Source organism: Phoca vitulina, unplaced genomic scaffold, assembly GCF_004348235.1.
Source record: "Phoca vitulina isolate PV1807 unplaced genomic scaffold, GSC_HSeal_1.0 scaffold29, whole genome shotgun sequence".
Classification (NCBI taxonomy): domain Eukaryota; kingdom Metazoa; phylum Chordata; class Mammalia; order Carnivora; family Phocidae; genus Phoca; species Phoca vitulina.
The window spans coordinates 9,557,827-9,572,816 of NW_022589732.1; the positions used below are offsets into that span (position 1 = coordinate 9,557,827).

General features: G+C 39.2%; 1 protein-coding gene across 2 annotated transcripts in view; it reads left to right on the forward strand.

Moving 5' to 3' along the window:
• Positions 1–14,990, forward strand: part of MYPN (myopalladin) — a 73,607-nt gene that overhangs the window by 40,587 nt on the left and 18,030 nt on the right. For both annotated transcript variants that reach the window (XM_032423702.1, XM_032423703.1), the window contains exons 10-11: positions 5,203–5,793; positions 6,170–6,308. In XM_032423702.1, the coding sequence (XP_032279593.1) occupies positions 5,203–5,793; positions 6,170–6,308 (730 nt within the window). The remainder of the gene's footprint in view (positions 1–5,202; positions 5,794–6,169; positions 6,309–14,990) is intronic.

Here is a 14,990-nt window from a genome sequence, read left to right on the forward strand (position 1 = left end):
TGCAAAGGAGACTAGGAAGTGTAGTCTTTGGCTGTATATGTTGCCTCCATGAATAAAATCAAATTCTTTTACAAAGGGAAGAAGTAAGTAGTCAGCCAGCAGCATCTGCCACATCAGACTTTCAATGGATATAATAATTCCTGCTATTGGGCGCCTGGGTGGCTCAGTTGGTTGGGCGACTGCCTTCGGCTCAGGTCATGATCCTGGAGTCCCTGGATCGAGTCCCGCATCAGGCTCCCTGCTCGGCAGGGAGTCTGCTTCTCCCTCTGACCCTCCCCCCTCTCATGTGCTCTCTCTCTCATTCTCTCTCTCTCAAATAAATAAATAAAATCTTTAAAATAATAATAATAATAATTCCTGCTATTAAATTATGTAATGACACCCTCTACAAATCCAGTCCTCAGCACTATATAATTCTTTAATCTTTTTTGCCTTCCTTAAGGCTTCTCTTGCGTGTCTATAGGTTTGTATTAGTAGAGGTATGAACATATACCTACGTGTGCACGCACACACACACACCAGTCCTTTGTGCACCCATATGTCTGCAGCCTTTTCTTTCTGGTTTTGACCTCATTGGTTTTAACCTTTTAGGTTTCGCATTAAAATATATCGACTCTCTGAATAATCTTCTTGAGGATACACTTTTCTGCTCATTCCTTCAATTTGCCACTCATACGGAAAATAGACATAACTCTTACAGATCTTAAAACTGCAACAGAAAGAGAAACTGTCCTTTTTAAACATTGTGTCATCAAAGCCTAGATAATTCAGACTTTGAGATTTTCAACCTGAATTTCAAGATTGTCTAGAGCAGTGATTCTTCATCCTGGCTACACTCTTTAATAAAATGTAGAGCTTTTAAGAAATATTTATGCCTTCCATCGCAATTGAATCAGAATCCCTCCACAGATTATTTTAACATTCAGCCAGTTTGGAAACTACTGGTCTAAAGTTGGAAAGTCTGGGTTACAACACTTTTTATCATTCCACCCCACCCCATACACACACCCCTGCACACCCAGGAGAACACAATAATTAACATTTAAAGTGGGGAAAACGTCAGACAAAAATCAGCATGTACTGGGAAAGCCTGTTTTGGGGACAAGTGTTTCTTTAGAGCAGAGGTTCTCAGTCCCAGATGCATGCGAAAACCACCTAGAGCCTTGCTATTCAAGGCTCTTGACAGAAAGCAGATTCTCAGGCTTGAGACATCTCTGTACAGAGATTCTCAAGCTTCTCAGGGAGCTTGACAGAAATGCAGATTCTCAGGCCCCACTCCAGACTTGAATCCGAAGCTGGGGGTGGAGGCGGGGAGGGCAAAATATGTGTTTCAACAAGCCCTCCAGAGACTTCTGAGGCTCACTAAAGTTTAAGAACCACTGCCCTACTTTTTAAAAGAAAATAATAACTAAGCCTGGATCTTTTCCCAGGCCACTTGACTCTATGGACAATGGTGCCTAAATCACTGAGGTTTGTTTGTCTTTTATGCTCTGTGGGTGATTCTAACGTGCAGCCAGCATGGTAGCCCCTGCTAAAACCACAGCTAGAAGCCAATTGCAGAGACGTATTTAGAATTAGTTATCCTAATCAGTGATGTGCTGGCAGAGGTTTTAACGGGTAGAGACGGGGAAGCCCTGATTTGTAGCATTTGCCAATTTTCTCCCACCGTGTTCTATTTCAAGTTACTAAAGAAAGGTCATTGGACTGGGAATTGGAATGAGATGTGCACAATCTGCTCTCCAGAACAATCGAGAGCTGGCTCCAGCACACACTGCCCCAAATTCTTGTTGCCAAAACTGCTTTCAAAAGTACTTGATACACCATCCCCAGTTTGTTTTGTTGTTTTTGTCACTAAGCCTTTTATCTCAACAGTTCAAAACCCCTAAGAAATTCCAGAAACCACAAGAAACATCCTTATTATTCTGAAACTCTTAATTTTCATTCTTACAAATCTTGAAATTGATATTTGTAGTTCAAAAACTAAAGATAAAATAGCCACCATTTATTGATGACTTACATGTTTTAGGTGATTTGATCAATTCTCACAACAATGTTGAGATATTACTTATTCCTATTTTATTTATGAGGCAATCAGGGTCAGAAAAAGTCTAGAAACTACCCAAAGCCACACAAACAATGAATGGGAGAGCCAGGATTAGGACCTAAGTCTGTCTGTCTGCACTAACCATATTCTTGAGCATCATGCTTAAATTATGTGTTGTGGCAAAGGAGAAGATATATTCAGATAACCCAAGAGAGCTGATAAATCTGCCTGGGTAAAAGAAAGCTTGATGTCAGCTTGAAAGCTGATAAAAGAAAGCTTGAGTATAAACCTGATTTGAGAAATCCTCATGGCAACAAGAAAAGAGCAGCTGAGCTTATAGCAATTTATGACAGGCTGTTACTTTGAATTAGAGATGTTACTGGGGATTTTAGAACTAGTAGCCTTTGTAATTAATTTTCTCTTCCTTTATTCTTTCATTGCCCTTTGTAACTTCATTATTAAAGCAGTAAGTAAGTTCCACATGCTCTCTTAAATAACCGGTGGTTATTTATGTTGTATGTATGTATGTATGTATGTATAGTAAGATTTTTGAGCCCTGAATAGCTTGTACTATCTCAGATATATATATATATATCCTAGAGTGCCTAGCAAAGTATACACAGAAGATTCAATAAAAGTTTGTCGAATAATGGAATTGACACCTGATGTAATGAATAAGCGAATCCAAACTGCTGTTTTAAATCCCTTCTGAAACAAGACTGATAAAATGAGAAACAAACAAACAAAAAACCAACCTTGTTCAAACAGAAAGAGACATTATTCTCAAATGAATTCTTACAGAAACTTGGATAATCAAGACAATTTGACACTGTATCTCACATATCATTATGTTTACGGTTTGTAACCCTCTCTAATCCAATATACTGCATTGAATGCTAAGGGCTAACATGCCATTGGAAGTCTTAAAGTAAAAAGCTAGTTCTTAGGTTTTTATTCAATGGGAACTAAAGGAAAATAAGAATCAATCAATACCAAATGACTTCCTGCCCCTTTTTATCATCTTTATCTTTCTAAGATTACTTACTTGTCATATACTACTTTTTTTATTTCCATAGCCACAAGAAAATATTTCTGCAAAATCATAGGACTAAAATTTGTGTAGACTACTCTGTACAGAGATGTCCTGAAAATTGTATAGCATTGTTTTCAGGCTATAGCAACCACAGAATGTAACCTGACAATTAAGAAATCCATTAAAATCTAAAGATTTTTGTATTTTCATGCCGTTGGGAAAGTTAACCCTAACAGAAACAGTATTAATTGTATATATTTTATATTTTTCTAATGATAATCTAACAAAGATATTTCTGCTTCTCTTGATTGCTCAATCTTTCATCCATGATGAAACTAAAAGGTTTAATTAATCTTTAATTATATTACTTTATTCTCTCAGCTTAAACACTTCTAAGAAAGTTACTGTACCAAGTGGCTAATGCTTCTGAATTCTTAGTTTAACTCAAAACAAGAATTTTCATCGATGAACAAAGAAGGATTGCATATTATATAGCCATTTGACAACAGATGGGACTCTGTTTTGTGAAGTTACTTTTCCATATATCATGTATCAGAAGTGTTAATGAAAGGAAGGAGAAAGGCCTTAAACTTCCAGAATTAAGAAAAATCAAGGTTTGGAGAACCTCCTGGTTCAACTTTATTACCATTGGTGTTGACTTTCCTAATGCTATGAAAATACTGAAGCTTTCATTTTTAATAGATCTCATGTTCGGCAGATCACCTTCTATGTTCCAGAAGCATCCTATGTTTCCGAAGAACATAAAACCTTCGTAGCTTGAAACACCACAGTCTTCCTTGTGGATCTTCCTGTAGTTACTCATGTGAGAGTAAATTCTTCTAAACAACAAAGTTTAGCAGCATTGACAACTTTATGCACATAAGATTTTTAGAGATTTTCATTTTCCATTTTCTTTCTTAAAAAATAAGTAACCAGGAGCACCTGGGTGGCTCAGTCAGTTGAGCGTCTGACTCTTGATTTTGGCAGAGGTAGAGATCTTGGGATCATGGGATTGATCCCTGCATCCGGCTCACTCTGAGCTCGCTCCCTCTCTTTCTCCCTCTGCCCCTTCCCCTGTGCTCACTTGCTCTCTCTCTTACTCTCTCAAATAAATAAATCTTTTTTAAAAAAATTAATTATTTTTTAAAAGATTTTATTTATTTATTTGACAGAGAGAGACACAGCGAGAGAGGGAACATAAGCAGGGAGAGTGGGAGAGGGAGAAGCAGGCTTCCCGCAGAGCAGGGAACCCAATGCCAGGACCCTGGGACCATGACCTGAGCCGAAGGCAAACGCTTAACGACTGAGCCACCCAGGCGCCCCATTATAATTAATCATTTTGTTAAGATAAATTAAATAGACTGTGGGCAAATCATATAATGCTTCTGTGACTCAGCTTCGTACAAAAGAAGAAAGTATTCCCAGCTTGATCTTCTTTGTCCTCTTAGGAACAAGAAAAGTCTAAGGCAATGTTTCTAATTGTGATGGCCGTATAATCTACCATTCAAACCATGACATTTTTGAGAGTAAAAGAGTAGTATTGATAATTATGCCAAGAAAACAGGCATAAACCAAGACTGCCCAGGATGTATTGAGACATATGGTCACCTTATCTATAATGCCTTGTTGTCGAGAGAGGATGAGAAATACCAAGACACATCCAGGGGCTTTATTAAGGCTTGCTTTACAGAATGAAGACTACAACGCCTTCAGTTACTTACATCAGTCTGTAGCTCACTGCCTTCTGGCCCAAAGCTGAGATACAGCCGGCTCCTATCAGAACTTGAGGCATTCCCAACAGAGGACCATGGTTTCTATTTCTTTTTTCTAATTCATAAACATTCTAAAATTGTGCTGCCATGTTTCAGGGTCACAACACAAAGAATACCATGTGAACGATGCCTTTTGGAGTTGTGCATTGTGGTGGCTTTTCCCCCTTCTTCCCAACAATAAATCAGATTTAGAAAGGAGAAACAGCTCACAAGGAATTGATTGGCTCATTTCTGGCAACCCTGGTTGTGTGTTCTGAATCAGCATAGAATTGTAAACAGCCTGTCATACATTTTCTGCCGGGTGAGCTCGATGGTGACAGATTTCCCTTCTCTCTCCCTACTCTTGTGTGCAGTGATTCCAGTCAGCTGCAACAGCTTCACAACCAAGTCTTACTGGAACAACAGCAGTTGCAAAACCCATCTCCTTCCTCTCCCAAGGAGTTTCCTTTCAACATGAGTGTTTTGAACTCCATTGCTTCCCCGGTGGTGACAATGTCCAGCAAGCAGGTGAAGGCCCCTTCATCACAGACGTTCAGCTTGACCCGGCCAAAGCATTTCTTCCCCTCCTCAAATACAACTGCAGCAACCATGTCCCCTTGCAGCTCTCCAGTGTTCACCCTGAGCAGCACTCCTCAAACCATTCAGAGGACAGTGAGCAAAGAGAGCCTCTTAGTTCCCCACCCCTCCGTGCAAAACAAGTCTCTAGGAGGAGTTTCCTTCCAAAACGAGCCACCCCCTCCAGCTCCAGCAGAGCCAACGCCATCGCCACTCACATTTGCCATCTCCAGTGGAAACCAGTTTCAGCCCCGCTGTGTTTCCCCAGCTCCTGTCTCTCCCACCAGCCGGATTCAGAACCCAGTGGCTTTCCTCAGCTCCGTTCTTCCTTCTCTCCCCGCCATCCCACCCACCAATGCCATGGGGCTGCCCAGAAGCGCACCATCCATGTAAGTGTCATTAAGATTTCTCAAGAAAAAGTTGTCACTTAAGAAAGGACATATGCATGGAATAGCTTGGTCTGGAATAGGACTCTCATTTAGTGGATTCCTAGATAATCCTATCTCTTAGGCACTAAACGGATATTGAACACCTTACGGCGAAGGGCATGATTACTTTAAATAATTTTTAATAATTTAAATATTGAAAACACCCCTACAAACACAGATTCTCTGTGCAGTGCTCAACTTTGGTACACAAGATGTCCTCCCTAAGTGCCCGATGACTCCTGGTGTCTGACCACCATTTCAGCCACTCTGATTTCTAGGCTTTCGGACACTGGCAAGGGTTTCTCATGGGTGTGTCAGGTGTGAATTTATTTTACAGGCCATCCCAGGGACTAATGAAGAAAAACACAAAGTCTCCTCAACCAATGAATGATGATTACATTCGTGAAACTAAGAATGCGGTGATTCTAGACTTGGGGAAAAAAATGAATTTCAGTGATATCAGATCAAACCAGCAGGTAAGATTGTTGCACTCAAATGGTTTATTGGAATTTCATAATAAGAAATATCATTTCACTTAATTTAGTCCTTGGATGGTCAGGTCACCAGACCTCAGTGAGCCTGACCCTGCAGTCTTAGAAGATAGACCGTAGATTAACTGAGGGTCATATAGGAAACTCATCCACATGGATCTACAGTTCTTGATTACCCCAGTAGTTAATTCAATTTAACTGTTTATATGCATTTACATAGAATGGAATATGTTAGAGAAAGAGAGGGACTAGCTAGTATGTTGGCAATTCCAGCAATCCTCAGCTCACTATAGGCAAACACCATCGCATCTTTGAAATACTGCAATATATGAGAAGATCTAGACTTAAAGGAACTCTGGGACACCACGCTGTCCTTTATCTGACTCCTACAATCTAATGTGCTAGAGGTCTGTTCACCAGTTCCTCTCAATCTTTACATTAGCTTGAATCATGTGAAATAGCCATCAATAGTCAATATCCTGTGGTTCAACCCATACAACTCCTTACTTACTAGTAAGTGTTCACACTGAAAGAGAAAAAGGAAAGCCATGGGTGAGCATCAAATAAAAGAAAAATAAACTGAGTATTTTGTTATTTGAGCCATTTGTTTTTGCATTTCATAATGTGGTTATTTTGTAAATGTCAGTTTACATTTTAATAACCTAACTCTTGGTTTATTTCCCACGGTGGGAACTGATAAAAAGTCTATTTTGAAACATAACATAAGATTTCAGTCAAAACTACATGCCAAATATTGTGGAATTTGTAGCATAAGTGATCCCTGGAAACAAGGCTCCAGATTTCCCTGACCATATGCTGTTTTCCTTTGTTTCTGTCTTTTACCTCCAGTGGAGACATGGATATGCAGTATTTGACAACTGTGCGATATGTTGGGCAATTTTTACTAAGTAGGTTCTTTTGAAAATCTGCTGCTTAAAATCTTAAAATTGACTTTAAATTGTTGAACTGAAGAAGAACATTTAAGCTTGTTATAATTGAGGACACTTTTCACGTATTATTTCACCAAGTTACATACATTTCTAGGAGGCAAATGCTGAGGCAACTATTCTTCTCCCTTCCATCTTCTAGAAACCGAGAAATGGGGGCACAGTTGTCAAACTGTCAGTGGCGGAACTAGAACTAGAGCCCTAGTCTCCAGGACACTTCACATATTCCCTGAAACTGTGAAGTCTCTGTCAGTTTTATGACAATTACCTTTAAGTCCCCATAAATATTGCTCTGTCTGATGCAGATTTGCTTTCCTATAATACTGTCATCACATTTGTGGTTGTTAATCCTTCTAAGTGTCACTGAAATCAGAGCTGTGTTCAGCCTATGTCTTTAGCAACTCAGAGAGGGAGCAATTAGAACCCTGTAAAAATAAATACCAGGTCAGCACACAAGCTGTGTGATGTCACTTTCATAGTTACTCTGTAGGTAGATCGATGCTAATCCCCGCCCAATTCATGGCAAAGTGGGGTTTTTCTCCTAATTAGCTGAAATGTGAGTATATGTGAACATGAACTTCTATGAGTTGAGTGTCATAAACCTGATAGAGCTCATTATTAGCTCCAGGGCTAATAGCAGGGCCTAGGATCAGTTTCAAAAAGCATCTCCATACTCTCCATTTGAATATCTGTGACATGCATCAATGTTCTTCTGAGAATCATTATTCTGAGAATTGCTATGGTAGTTTAGTTACAGAATTGGTTCTAGACGGAGTTCTATGCCATGGATAAGAAAACCAAGCTGTATAAATGCAATTCAGGATACTAAGATGGAAACTTTGCATTAGGTTGGTAGATGTTGATTCTGATTAAGTTTTGAGGAATAAAATGATGACCACATTATAATACTGCTTTGTCATTGTTGCCTTGGGAAATGATAGTGAAGATGTTGTGAAGCACTGTCTAAAATGTATTGTGGCCTGTTGGTGACATTAGAAGAAGAAAATTTGCTTGGGAAAGTGGAAAAGCAATCATAAAGAAACACTTGCATATTGCTAGTCATCTATATCTGTAGTTTGGAGACACAGGAATCAAAATGATCAGTTTTCTCATTCCCATATTAGGCTGCCCATATGAGGGGGAAGCAAATGATTTCTTCTGAAGATTTGTTGTTGTTTTATTTTGCTTTGAAAACTTTTAGGTCCAAAAGCTGAACTCTCTGACCCTGTTTTATTCCTAGCCAATGAAGAACAGCAACCTCTTAGAACATGTGTGTGGGCTAGCCTTATCCCATTATGCTGAGCATGAAAATAAATCAGAGGTCCTTGAACAATGAATATTGACTATAGGCAATTTCCTCCCCAGAACTCAAACTCCTAAATTAGTGTTTTGGAAAATGGGTTTTCTTTGACATATCTACCACTTTGTATTTCCCTATTATAATATTTCAGCATTTACTTGCTACCTCATTTTATATAACCTTTCTAAATAGCAATTAACATTTGCTTGTTGATTCTTAGAACATTGTGTGACACAAAGGTGTCATCCTTTCAGATGTTCATATTTATTAAAATGGTTAGCTTTCTAAACTGACAGTGAAGTTTCTTTGAGTTGGGGATAAACCAAGAGAGGTGCCCAGCTTCTAGATTTTAGGCTGTATCATTTCTTATTTTGAAATTCACCACCAGTGAATCTGCAGTGAACATCAATAAAACTTAAATGGTTTAGGATAGCAAGGTGAATCTGAGAGGTCAGAGCAACCCAGGATCACAAAATGTAATAATGAAGGTTTCATGACCAATGATTTTAATTCACACATGACTTAACATGATTTCTACACCCAGTAACTATTTGGTGACTGTTAATTTCTAAACACACACACACACACACACACACACACAGTGTCTTATTTCAGCTTTCCTCCTTGACCTCATTTCTCTGGAAACATTCCCATCTCTTTATTCTGCTCCCCACCTCCAGCATACTTTTTTAAATTAATGCTTCTTTAAAACTGTCTGTGGTTCCCAGATACTGCTATGTATGACAAAAGAAAAAAAATATGCACCTAATTCTTGCTATGCTTTTTGTTCCTCTAATCTTCTTCTCTAAGCTGCTTAGTCATTTCTTCTATCTAAAGCATACCTCTTTCATCTCTTACTATGAACTCTTTATGAAAATCCTATTTTGTGAGTCTTGCCATCCATTCCTTTTCTAATGAGAATTCCACACAGCCGTTGACCTTAGGTTGCTTACCTTGAGCACAGTAGGACCTTGGGATAGTGAAGTGTCCCTGTGTTATCGGCTGTGGACCCAACCAGAATGCACCAGTCAGTCTCCATGGGAGATGGGATCGGTGGATGTCTTAATCATTGCCGCACCCTGTTGTGTCTGGCACAGAGTAGGTAGGAAAAAACCTCCATGAATAATATTTCCTGAATTAGCACACGGCTATGGGATTTACATTAGTTTCAGATAAGATAATGAAGCTTTTGACCAAATAGAAAATTTTGGATCTGTGGCCTATCTATGGAAAATACCTCACTTGACTATATAGATTCTGATTATGCCTAATTGAGGATACTACCTTATGACAATAATCCACTACAATCAATAGATTAAAAAGATGAAAACACTGAAATTAAGCAAAACTCTGGTGTTAACTGAATGTCAGCTTCACACAGAAAAACATTCTCTCCTTTGAGCACAGCCATCACTTACAAGCAGCTAATGCAGAAACTGCTGCTTTTACTGACAAAGGGGTAAGGCAAGGGGAAATGGAGAATGCAACATAAATTCAGTCCCGGAAATTCAAAGCCTGTGTCTAGCAACAGTGGATCTGTGTGTAGTACAGCCTTTGTACAGAACAGTGCAGAAAGCACCTACATTTAACGTAAACTTATTGCTTTTGTTTGCAAATTTCTTTACAAAATCTGAGTCTCATCAGTCATAACTTGGAATGAAAATCTTGACTGATGTGTAATCGGGGTAGTTATCCTTGGGATAACCAACTCTTAGTTTCAAAACACTACAAAAAGATGTCAGTTTCTGCTTTGGGGATGGTATACATCTTCAGTAACAGCTCAGAAGTGAAGATTCAGTGCTTTAGCAACAAGCCACATACCCCTGCCGCACAACTGCATGGTTTCCTTGTTCCTGTTTCCGATCTCCAAAATATTTATGAAATCTTTCATGGAAATTCCTTGATCTACAGTATTCTTATTTTGTTGCTCATTTGCAATTTACACATTATATACATGGTATATTAAACAAATATGTCTAAAAAGAATTTTTTTTTTCTCCCAGTATCCCTTTGAATTTATTCTGTGGGACTATTTCTTCTCCTGCTCCTGGCAATCTCAACTATAAGGCAATCTCAAAACAGTTTTGGCCACATTTAGTACCTTTAAGGTTCTGTGGTAACTTTGTTGCAAAATACAATCTTGATCCAGTAGTACAAAATTTCCTTATTCAAAAATAAGACCCCACACACGAACACCCCTATCCACACCCCACAGCGCAGGGACTGCTACAAATGGTGAACCTAAAGCCAGGAAGGGAAGTGTGGCCAGCTGCTCTCTTTTTTTGCTCCCTCCTCCCCCACTTTACTAACTGTCCTCACTCCCTTTCCCAGCCATGGAAGAGACGAAAGCTGACCCCACAGTGGCTTAGTGTTGTATGTGGCCCACGTGTGCCTGACGGGACCCATCACGGGTCCGCTGCCCTGAAACAGTGCAGGCATGAAGGCTGGTCAAAGTAGCCTTCAGCTTGCCCACTGACAAAAAGCTGCCTCACTCCTCACTCCAGCTTTTTTAGGCAGGAGTCAGATACTAACCCACTGCAGAAAACAAAGCAAGGTCTCCGATCGAGTCCATTTAATCTCCCTCGCTGAGCTTGAAGTGAAGGCAGGTACCCTTGGAGTAGAGGGGGAGGTAGGAGATGCAGAGACACAATAGCTCTCTCCAAAGTCCTCTCACTGGAGCTTCTCCCCCCTCACTCCTTTGTATCTCTGGTGAAGGTGAGGGGTTTAAATGGTCTAGCCTGTCTGTAAGCACCTGCTTTGAAATTGTCTGCCAACTCACTTGTTTTCTGATATCTAGCCCATCTTAGTGCCTCAATAAGAACTTCCAGTTAAGATCTGGTTGCAACTGTATCCTCAGTACCTAGTTATGAGTAGTATTTTTTAAATAACTCATTGAGTGTTCTGTTTCCATCACCTCCCAATTTGTCGTACTGATTAAGTAATAAATGTATAACCAATATGCATACATTTATAGTAAAACAAAATGTGCATATTTTCATCATCTTGCTTCTGTAGCTCCTTGGATCAAATCAATTCAAACATTGATAAATTCTGTAAAATCAGGCCCCAACTTGGTAAAATCCAGTTTGGAATACATGGAGACAATGTGGTATTTATATTCTCGGGCAGGCACTTATGGCCCTCATATATATCATTCACTGTGTTCCTGAAGGTTAGGCGTAATCATAACTTACCACTATGTACAAAATACTTCTTTGGGAAAATTACTTCATACTTTCAAAATAGAATTTCAGGAATTCATCTTTCCCTACAATAACTCTGACAAGGTATTTAGCCAGGAGGTTACAGCCCTTATAGGTCAGGCAATAGGAGAAGCTTCAGGGAAGACTCTTTAATTTAGAGCAAGGACTCCCTTAGAACAATGGCTAGAGTTGGTATGGAATGGACTAGGAATTTGGGGACTTAAATGAAACAAGATGAGAAGCTGTAAAAGGCTAAGACCTCCTGCCACCCTCACAAAAAACTCTGGTATTTCCTGAACCCCTAGGATCTGTGTATGAGGTTTGAGAACTGTGTGAATTATTCTGTTTGGACGTAATTTTTAAAATAATAAAGCTTCTATTTAATACCTACCTCATATGGTAAGGGAATAAAATGACTCATTGGTTTTACTCCTAAATATCCAGGAAAATAAACAAATGTGTTAAAGAGAAAAATAGTATATATTCAAAAGCATAAATGCAATTCAAGAAAGAAGAAATATATACTCTTCATGTGGATTTTAAACTGGCGAGACTAAGAAATATTTCAAATTTGGGGGAGCATTTAATGTATGTAAGGAAAAATATAGTCATTGTGAAGTATTAAATTGAATCATATGAAAGTCTACATTTTTGACCTACAAAAATGTCAGTTTCATTTAATTCAACCTAATAGGTAGATAGTTGGAAGCTTTAATGATTAACTTTTTTTTTAAGATTTTATTTATTTATTTGAAAGAGAGAGAATGAGAGAGAGAGAGAGCACATGAGAGGGGGGAGGGTCAGAGGGAGAAGCAGACTCCCTGCTAAGCAGGGAGCCTGATGTGGGACTTGATCCCCGGACTCCAGGATCATTACCTGAGCGGAAGGCAGTCGCTTAACCAACTGAGCCACCCAGGCGCCCCTAATGATTAACTTTTTAAAAACTCCTCTAATGTAGAAAATAGTCTTAATACTTTTAAACTAGGTTTCTTAATACTTTTAAACTAGGTTTCAGATTAATAGAAGTGAACAATTTTTTACTTTAACTGGTTTGAATTATCTGATTAAAAAATAATAAGGTAACAGGGACACCTGGGTGGCTCAATCGGTTAAGCATCTGCCTTCGGCTTAGGTCATGATCCCAGGGTCCTGGGATTGAGTCCCGCATCGGGCTCCCTGCTCCTCGGGGAGCCTGCTTCTCCCTCTGCCTCTGCCTCTCTCTCTCTCTCTGTCTCTCATGAATAAATAAATAAAATCTAAAATAATAATAATAAGGTAACTGGAGATTAATCATTTTCTCTACCCTGAAAGAGCTGTGGATTTATTTTGCTTACCCAGTGTGAGATGCGGCCAAGAGAAGAGGATTTAAAATTGTTTTCAAGAAATTGAAACCAAGAAACATCTGATTTCTGTATTTCCGTGTTTCATAAGTTCCAATTCTACACAAATTCAGGTGATAATATGTGTAAGACAATAACTAAAGGACACGAGTAATGTGATTTAATAGCTTGAGAATACATCTTATGAGTCCTGAACTCACTCTGCCTAAGACTGGGACAGATGTATATCAGCCATGTGCTTCCAAATTCTATTTCAGGAACATCCTAGTGCCATCTCCATGGAGCTCATCTAAATTATGAAACTGGTTAACTAGAGTCACAAGCTTAACAGAAGGTCTTACCCTCAGCCCAAAGCCATGGCTCTGAAGTCCTCAAAGATGCAGTTGGAACAAGTGATTGCCCCCATGTCATCTATGTCTTCACTCATTCTTCAGATACTCATTGAGCACCTGCCATGAGGCAGACACTATTCCAGGTGCTGTTGATACAGTGAGAAGCAAGATAAAGAAGCTCTCAGCTCTTGTGGAGCTAACATTCTAATCCTTAGAGATATTCAATCACTCAATCAATAAACAAACAAACAAGAAATATACTAGATAGCAACCGGTACTGTGTAGAGTATTAGAATGGGGAGTTCATTTACATGAAGTGGCCTGGAAAGGCTACTTTGGGGAGGTGACGTATAAGCTTGATAGAATTCGGCAGGGAGAGGGAGTGACAGGAATTCAGGATAAGTCCTAGATTTAGGGTTTAACTTGGTACACTCAAAGTGTGGTCCGAGGACGTGTGGCAATCTGCAAACTATCGCCCCTCCACCTTGGCATAAGCATAGAAACTGAGAGTAACCATTAAGAAATTTTTATAGCAATTTGACAGAAAAATTTTATGCCTATTGAATACAATAATTCTGCATGCCTCCTAAATTTCATTTTGCTACTCATTCATTTTTATTTCACTTTACAAAACTACATATTGGAAAAATTTTAAAACCCGGTTTTCACCAAAGATAGTGCAAGAAACACTGGCTTAACTACTTAACCAAGTGGGTGAATAGTGGCACCATTTTCTGAGATGGGGAAGAGCAGTGTAGGAGCATCTCTGGGAGACAGAAATCAAGTGTGTGTTGTTTGGATCATGCTAAGTTTGAGGTGCCCGTTGGGTGCCCAAGCCATGATATAGAATCAGTCGCTGGGTATATGACTCGCATGATGTACAGTAGGTCATCGGGTATATGAGTTTTGTGGAAAGATCAGGCTTGAAGATATGTATTTGGAGTCATCAGCATACAGAAGGTATCTGAAGCTGTAGGTTGGGTTGAAAGCACTTACCTAGGACTAGGAGCTAGCAAAGGAGACTGATAAGCAGCAACTAAAGAAAGAGAAGGAAAACCAATATGGTATCATGAAAGCAAACAGAAGAAAATGTTTCAAAAAGGAGAAAGTAGCCATCCTTGTCTAATGCTGCTGAGATATCAGGTAAGGTAAGAACAGATAAGTGACAACTGGATTTGGCAAATTTGGAGACCCTGACAATAGTAATCTCAGTGGGACAGTGAGAACACAAGCCTAATTGGAGTCCATTAGTGAAAGAGTGGGTGACAAGCAAATGATCCTGTAACAATACAAAAATATTTCAACTAGTTTTGTTGTGGTGGGAGTAGAGAGATGCAATGAAGATGGATATGGAGTCGAGGGAGATTTATTCAAGACAGATTTCATCAAGATGGGAATGTCCAGTAGAGACAGGAAGCTGGTAATGCAGGCATGCATCAGAATGCAATTCAGAATAGTTTTGCCATATTACCAGATAGGAAGTTCTACATATTGAAATGGACATTAATAGTAGTAATGGAAATCACATTCCATCTTCATTTCTCT